This window comes from Crocuta crocuta, unplaced genomic scaffold, assembly GCF_008692635.1.
Source record: "Crocuta crocuta isolate KB4526 unplaced genomic scaffold, BGI_CrCroc_1.0 scaffold737, whole genome shotgun sequence".
Lineage (NCBI taxonomy): Eukaryota > Metazoa > Chordata > Mammalia > Carnivora > Hyaenidae > Crocuta > Crocuta crocuta.
The window spans coordinates 1,833,874-1,842,660 of record NW_027527804.1 but is presented as its reverse complement, the minus strand read 5'-3'; the positions used below and the strand labels follow the sequence as shown (position 1 = coordinate 1,842,660).

Genomic DNA, 8,787 nt, shown 5'->3' with positions numbered 1-8,787 from the left:
TAGTAAAAATAACTGTACAATAATCAGTTAAGGGATGTGTAAAATGAGGAAATGTAAAATGTGATATCAAAAACATAAAATGAGGGGGGGAGTAAAAATGTAGTTTTGAAATGTGTTCAAACTTAAGTTGCTGTCACCTTAAAATAGATTTTAGTATATCTAGGTTGTTATATGTGCACTTCATGGTAACCACAATGCAAAAACCTATAATAGAGAAACAAAAGATAATAAGAAAGGAATATAATCATAACACTGAAGAAAGTCACCAAACCACAACAGAAGAGAGCAAAAGAAGAAAGGAACAGTGAGGAACTACAAAGCAGCCAGAAAACAATTAACAAAATGACAATAAGTGTATACCTATCAATAATTACTTTAAGTGTAAATAGACTAAATTCTTCAATCAAAAGACATTGTGTGATGATTTTTAAAAAGATCTAGTTATGGCTCCTGAGTGGCTCAGTTGATTAGGTGTCTGATTCTTGATTTAAGCTCAGGTCATGATCTTATGGTTCATGAGATCGAACCCTGTGTCAGGCTCTGTGCTAACAGTGCAGAGGCTGCTTAGGATTCTCAATCAATCACCCTCTCTCTGCCCCTTCCCCACTTTCTTGCTCTCTCTCTCAAATAATAAACTTTTATAAATAAATAAAGTACCCAGTTATATGCTACCTATAGGAAATTCACTTCATGTGTAAGGACACACACAGATGGAAAATAAAGGGATGGAAAAAAGATATTCCACACAAATGGAAACCAAAAGAAAGCTAGAGTAGCTATACTTCTATCACACAAAATAGACTTCATTTTTTTATCTTTTTTTATTTGTTTACTATAGTTTATTGTCAAGTTGGTTTCCATATAACACCCAGTGCTCATCCCAGAAGTGCCTACGTCTATGCCCATCACCTATTTTCCCCTCTCCCTCACCCCCCATTAACCTTCAGGTTGTTCTCAGTATTTAAGAATCTCTTATGGTTTGCCTCCCCCTCTCTCCGTAACTGTTTTTTCCCCTTCCCCTCCCCCATGGTCTTCTGTTAAGTTTCTCCTGATTGACATATGAGTAGACTTTAAAAAACAGATAGTATTAAAAGACAGGGGCATTACATAATGATAAAGGGACCACTCTANCAAGAGGATATAATATTTGTAAATATTTATGCACACAACATAAAGCACCCAAATAAATAAAGCAAATATTAACAAACCTAAAGGGAGAAATTGATAGCAATATAATAATAGTAGGGGACTTCAGTATCCCACTTACATCAGTAGATAGATTATCCAGACAGAAAATCGATAAGGAAATGTCTACCTTAAATGACACATTAGGCCAAATGAACTTAATATGTACAGAACTTTCCATACCAAAGCAGCAGAATATACATTCTTCTCAAATGCACATGGAACATTCTCCAAGGTAGTTCATATGTTGGGCTACAAAACGAATCTCAGTAAGTTTAAGAAGATTTGGGGTGCCTGAGCAGCTCAGTCGGTTGAGCGACCGACTTCGGCTCAGGTCATGATCTCATGGTTTGTGGGTTACAGCCCTGTATCAGGCTCTGTGCTGACAGCTCAGAGCCTGGAGCCTATCTTCGGATTCTGTGTTTCCCTCTTTCTCTGACCCTCCCCTGCTCATGCTGTCTTTCTCTGTCTCAAAAATAAATAAAACATTAAAAAAATTTTAAGAAGAATCATATCAAGCATGTTTTCTGACTACAGTGGCATGGAATTAGAAATCAATTACAACAAGACAATGGAAACAACACACATAAGTGGAGATTAAACAACATGCTACTGAACAACCAGTAAGCCAATGAAGAAATCAAAGAAGAAATAAAAATATCTTGAGAAAAATCAAAATGGAAATACAGCTTACCAGAGTCTATGATGTGAAGGAAAAGCTGTTCTAAAGGAAAGTTCATAGTGATATAGGCCTACCTCAAGAAACAAGAAAAATCTCAAACTAGATTTACACCTAAAGGAACTAAAAGAAGAAAAACAAATACAGGTTAAAATTAGTAGAAGGAAGGAAATTTAAAAGGTCAAAGTGCAAGTAAATAAAATAGAGACTAAAAGACATAAAAAAGATCAGTGAAACTAAGCTGGTTCTTTGAAAAGATAAGCAAAATTGACAAACCTTTAGCTAGACTCACCAGGAGAGGGCTCAAATGAATAAATTAACTCAATAAAATCAGAAATGAAAGAGAAGGATTTACAACTGATACCACAGAAATACAAAAGATCATAAAAGACTATTATGAACAATTATATGTCAACAAATTAGAGAGCCTGGAAGCAATGAATAAATTCCTAGAAATATAGTCTTCCCAGACTGAATCATGAAGGAATAGAAAATCTGCATAAACCAATTACTAGTAAAAAGATTGAATCAGAAATCAAAAAGAAAGAAAAGAAAGAAAGTTTCCCAGTAAAGAAAAGTCCAGAGCTAGACAACTTCACAGGTGANATCCTTCTCAAAATTTTCCAAAAAATTGAAGAAGAGAGAACACTTTGATCTCATTTTATGAGCATTACATTGATACCTAAACCAGACAAGGACACAAGAAAAAAAATTAGGTATACCTAATGAACATAGATGCAGAGGTCCTCAACAAAATATTAGCAAATGAAATGAAACAATACAAGAGCAACTAAAAGGACCATATACCATGCTCAGGTGAAACTTATTCCAGAGATGCATGGATGGTTTAAATCTATAAATCAATCAATATGATACACCACATTAACAAAAGAAAGGATAAAATCACATGATCATCTCAATAGATGTAGGAAAGGTATTTGACAAAATTTAACATCCATTTATGATAAAAACTTAACAAAGTGGGTATAGAAGGAACGTACCTCAACAAAATAAGTCATATATTAGAAGCCCACAGCTACCATCATACTCAATGGTGAAAAGCTGAACATTTCTCCTCTAAGATTAGAAACAAAACATGGATGCTCACTTTTGCCACTTTTATTCAGTATAGCATTGGAAATCTTAGCTAGAGCAAATAATCAAGAAAAAGCAGTGAAAGATACCCCAATTGGAAAGGAAGGAAAAAAAACTGTCACTATTTGCAGATAAAAATATGTATACATATGTATGTATATTTATAATTTATACTTATATCTATAAAAGACCCTAAAGTCTCCAACAAAAACTGTTAGAGTTAATAAACAAATTCAGGAAAGTCACTGAGTACATAATCAGCGTTCAGAAATCTATTGCATTTCTATATACTAACAACAAACTATCAGAAAGAGAAATTAAGCAAACACTTCCATTTACAATTGCATTAAAAAGAATAAAATACTTAGGAATAAATTTAACCATGGAAATGAAAGATCTATACTCTGAAAATGATGACATGATGAAATATTAAAAACACAAATGTGAAGATATTCTACATTCATGGATTGGAATAATTAATATTGTTAAAATGTCCACATTACCCAAAGCAATATACAGATTCATTGCAATCCTTATCAAAATCCCAATGGCATTTTTAAAGAAATAAACAATTTAAAATTTGTATGGAACCACAAAAGATTCCAAATAGCCAAAGCAATCTTGAGAAGAACAAAGCTGGAGATATCACACTTTCTGATTTCAAACTATATTACAAATCTATAGTAATTCAAACAATATGGCATTGACATAAAAACAAACACATAGATCAATGGAATAGAATAGAGAACCCAGAAATAAACCCACACAAATATAGTCAATTAATTTACAACAAAGAAAGCAAGATTATACAATGGGGGAAACACAGTCATTTTAATAAAGAGTGTTGAGAAAACCTACAGCCACAGGCAAAAGAATGAAACTAGACTACTACCTTATACTATATATGCAAAAATTAATTGAAAATGGGTTAAAGATTTAAATGTAAAACCTGAAACCATAAAACTGCTAGAATAAAACAGGCAAGTTTCTTGACCTTCATCTTGGTGATGTTTTTCTAGTTGTGTCTCCAAAAGCAAAGGCACCAACACCATAATAAACAAATGGGACTACATCAAACTGATCTGCACAGCAAAGGTAATCAACTGAAAAGGCAACCTACTGAATGGGAGAAAATGTGTGCAAGTCAGATATTGATAAGGAGTTAATATCCAATATATACAAAGAACTCATACAGTTGATAGTAAAAATAAAGAATCCAATTAAAAATTACCAGAGCAAAATTGAATAGACATTTTTCCAAAGAAGGCATACTAATGACCAACAGGTACATGAAAAGGTACTTAAATCACTAATCATGAGGGAAATGCAAAGCAAAACCACAATGAGGGTGCCTGGATGGCTCAGTCTGTTAAGCAAACAGCTCTTGATTTCAGCTCACATCATGATCTCACAATTGGGTTCTTGAGATCCAGCCCTGCATCAGACTGATGCTGACAGCACAGAGCCTGCTTGGAATTCTCTCTCTCTTATCTCTGCCCTTCCCTCTGTCTCTCTCTGTCACTCTCTCTCTCTCTTTCAATGTAAATAAATAAACTTAAGAAAACAAAATGAGATATCACTTCACACCTGTTAAAATGGCTATTTTCAAAAAGACACGTTTCAGCAAGTGTTGGCAAAGGTGGGGAGAAAAGTTGTACACTGTTGGTGAGAATGTAAATTGGAGCAGCCACTATGAAAAGCAGTATGGAGCTTCCTCAAAAAAAAATAAATAAAAATAGAAGTACTATGGGTATTTATCTAAGAAAATGAAAACACTAACTTGAAAAGATATATGCATCCCCATGTTTGTTGCAGCATTATTTACAATAGCCGAGATGTGGAAGCAAACCAAGTGTCCATTGGTATATGAATGGATAAAGAAAATACGGGATATATATTATTGAGCCATATCAAAGAATGAAGTCTTGCCATTTGTGACAACATGGATGGAACTTGAGGCCATTATGCTAAGTGAAATAAGTCAGAGAAAAAGAAATACCCTGTGATTTACCTTATATGTGGAATCTAAATTTAGACTATTTTATTTTTCAAAACAAGCTAATAGATACAAAGAACAAAGTTGTGTTTGCCAGAGATGGGGATGGAGCAATGTGGGGGTGTGTGTGTGAAATGGGTGAAGGAGGTTGAAAAGTATAAACTCACAGGTATAAAGTATATGTCACTGGGACGTAATGTACAACACAGTGACTGCAGTTAATATTGTGTTGTATATTGAAAGTTGCTAAGAGAGTAAATTTTAAAAGTTTTTATCCCAAGAACAAAAAATTTTGTAATTATGGTGATGGATGTTAACTAGACTTATTGTGGTGATCATTACAGAATATATATAAATATCAAATTGTGTTGTACACCTGAAACTAATATAAAGTTATATATCAGTTTTATCTAAATAAAAAAGAATTATATCAAATGGTGACATTTGAACAAATGTAGATATTTGTGGCTTAAGTCTAGTCAAGACATGTCTAGCTTTTACTTCTCAGAGTGATTTACAGGATTTCTAGCCACTTTGTGGGTGTTTTTGAAGCTCATTGTTTTCTCTGCAAATTTGTGAATAATACAAATGAAGGTAAAACTTAAACTAGCAACTTTTATTCTTTTTCAGAAGCCCTGGTGAAACAGTTACTTTCTTTTTAGAATTTAAAGTAAGGTCATAGGGTGGTAAGAAGAATTGTAGGGAGGAACCAAGTGCTGGTTGAAATTATATATTGTAGAATTTCACTTACTTTTTCATAAATCATCAGGACCTCGTGTACTGCCTTTCAAGTTTACCATTAACAGTTGATTGGAATATTCTTCTTGCTTTTTATTTTGATATATAAATGTCATTGGTTCATGAATAGCAAAAAGAATTATGGTAGTTTATTCAAAGCTTTTCTGTGTAAATACTTAAGATGGAACCAGTTCAATCCAAAATTTAATTGTATACTATTATGTATGTAAAAATGTCCTAGATGTTTGATTTATAAAAGTTCTGATGAAAATACACATATTCCCAGCCCAGTGGGATGTAAGGAGAAAAGGAATTAGTTGAAAAAGCTTTTACCATAATGCAGAATCATTTGAGTCACAAATGGAAGATCTTAGTCACCTAGACAAGCATAATCACTGAATGGAGAAGGAGGTATTCAGTAGATCATGTTGAACACTGACACTTTGTTGGAGAGGTCATGATCCTCATGAACAGACCAATGGACACTGGTAGAGTTAGTTATAACACGTTCTCATTTTTATTGGGAAAAACTTGTTTTAATTGGGAAAATGGATATGAATTCTAAGACTCTATTAGAAGAAAACAATGCAAAATTTTACTGAGCAAAAATGGTTATATATGAGTTGTCTTTAACCACAGAGAAATGTTCAGTGTGGTTGAAGAGTCAAGACATGCATATATGAAGCCATTATTGATTTGACAGAATAAGAACCTACCCTACATTCTTAGCATGAGCTTTCTTTGTTCTGGAAAGCTTCATGGAACATAGGGGATTTGCGATGTTCACTGAAGAATTGATAGATGTATGTATGTTAAGACTAAGTTTACTTTTTGCAGTAGAACCTACTGTAACTACTATTTGACATGCTTATTTTAAGCAGTGAATTCCATTGTAGCATGCTAGAGATAACGATCCAAGGTTCAAGTGAGACTATCTGGACCCAAATGCAGATTCCGCAGCTTATTAGTTGCAATACTGTAAAATGGGATAATAATAGTGTATTTCTTATAGAGTTGTTAGGGATTAATGAGAAAATCCATCAACATATTGTGGAAATAGCATGATCTCTGGAGTCTAACAGACCTTGGCTCAAATTCTAATTCTGCCACTTGCTAGAGATGTTAGGCACTTGAGTTCTCCAGTATTCAGCTTTCTCATTTATAAAAGGAGATGATAAAGCCTAACTCAAAAATCTGTTGTGATGATTAAACAAAGCATTTTCACGTTGTTTCTACAAGTGATTAAAGAAAACACTTTCTGTAAAGCACTTCTCAGAGTGACTGACAAATAATAAAAGCTCTTATAAATAATGTGTTGTTATACAATCTAAGTCATGTAGAGACTCAGTTTTATCTTCTTATTCGTTACTTTAGGGTGAACCTGGTCTGCCTGGATACCCAGGAAACCCTGGAATCAAAGGTTCTATGGGAGATACTGGTTTGCCTGGATTACCAGGGACCCCTGGAGCAAAAGGACAACCAGGCCTTCCTGGATTTCCTGGTAATATACCTTTTCTTAAAGGCTTCCTTATGTCCTTTCTTATCTAGTCTAACCCATGTCGCAGAGCAGCTTCTTATTTGTTTTTTGTTTTGTTTTTTATTTTTTTATAGTTTTTATTTTATTTTTGAGACAGAGAGAGACACAGCATGAGCAGGGGAGGAGCAGAGAGAGAGACAGAATCTGAAACAGGCTTCAGGCTCTGAGCTGGCTGTCAGCACAGAGCCCAACGCAGGGCTCGAACCCACGAGCCGTGAGATCATGACCTGAGCCAAAGTCAGACACTTAACCGACTGAGCCACCCAGGCGCCCCGAGCACCTTCTTATTTGGCAGACTTCTATTCTATTTCCCAATTAGACACTGACTAGCAACATAATCTTGAACTAGATCCTTATTTTCTCTTTGCCCAAATTTTTTTCTGTATAAAATGAAAATGAGTATTACCAGCTCAGCAGGACAATATCCTGTGAGCAGAGAGACTGTTAGTGCATTTTTCAATCTTTGATTGTTAGCCACAAGTCAATTAAGAAGTTTGACTATTTTTGTAGGTAATAATGTACACTACGGAACCTTAGCCTGCTGCTGATTCTCTTAGCAAGTTGTGCTCAGGCATACCATTGGGTGGCTTGTAGGGAGAACAATTGTTCTAACAATGACTGAGTTAAGCAAGCAAAGGGACTTAGCACTATAGTCAAGTAGGTAGTCTGACCTATATTGTTATACTGTCTGCTCTCTTTATGCTTGTATTTAATTTGTTCGTTTGTTTGTTTTTTGGATTTCACAGTGACATGGATGGAGTGGGCTTTTGCTTATCTTTTCCTTAACCTTTTATTGAAGTATAATGTAGAGTAAAATATATAAGACTATAGATGAGTTTTCATATGTGTGTGTGTGTGTGTGTGTGTGTGTGTATCCACCATACATATTAAGACATAAAATAGTTCCCTCACCCCATAAAGTTTACCCATGCCCTTTCATAGTGAAACCATCTCCACCAAGGTAACCACTTCTATGATTTCTATCTCCATCAATTAATCTCATCTGTTTTTGAAATTCATATAAATGGAATCATACACTATATATCCTTGTGTCTGGCTTCTTTCACTTATGTCCAGTAAGATTCATCTATCTTGTTGCATGTGTCTGTAGTTTGTTTGTTTTTTTATAATTGCTCTGTAACATTCCATTGAAGAAATACATAGTAATCAATTTCCCGTTCTCCTGTTGATGGACTTTCAGGCTGTTTCCAGTTTGGGACTATTAAAAAAAAGATGGTATTAACATTCTTTGACATGTCTTTTGGTGGACATATATACTCATTTCTCTCATAGAGTAGGTAGACATTTAACTTTAATAGTTTTCCTACTACTAGGAAGGAAGTTTTAGCTGTTAGCCAGTTGTTCAAAGTGGTTTTATAAATTACAGTCCCACCTGCAACGTTTTAAATGTTCCTGGGTGGCTCCTAGTGGCTTGTTGTGCTTATATTGTGGTTAGTACTTTGTATTGTGAAATGTCCAGTTGCCCATGTCTTCACCTCATTTGGTACTGTCAGTCTTTTAAATTTTAGCTATTCTGGTGGGTACATAGAAGTGTCT

At 34.5% G+C, this 8,787-nt stretch overlaps 1 protein-coding gene across 1 annotated transcript in view; it reads left to right on the top strand.

The window, feature by feature from the left end:
• Window positions 1-8,787, top strand: part of COL4A5 (collagen type IV alpha 5 chain) — a 227,462-nt gene that overhangs the window by 186,916 nt on the left and 31,759 nt on the right. The window contains exon 37 of the mRNA XM_077773807.1: window positions 7,068-7,194. Coding sequence (XP_077629933.1) covers window positions 7,068-7,194 — 127 coding nt within the window. The remainder of the gene's footprint in view (window positions 1-7,067; window positions 7,195-8,787) is intronic.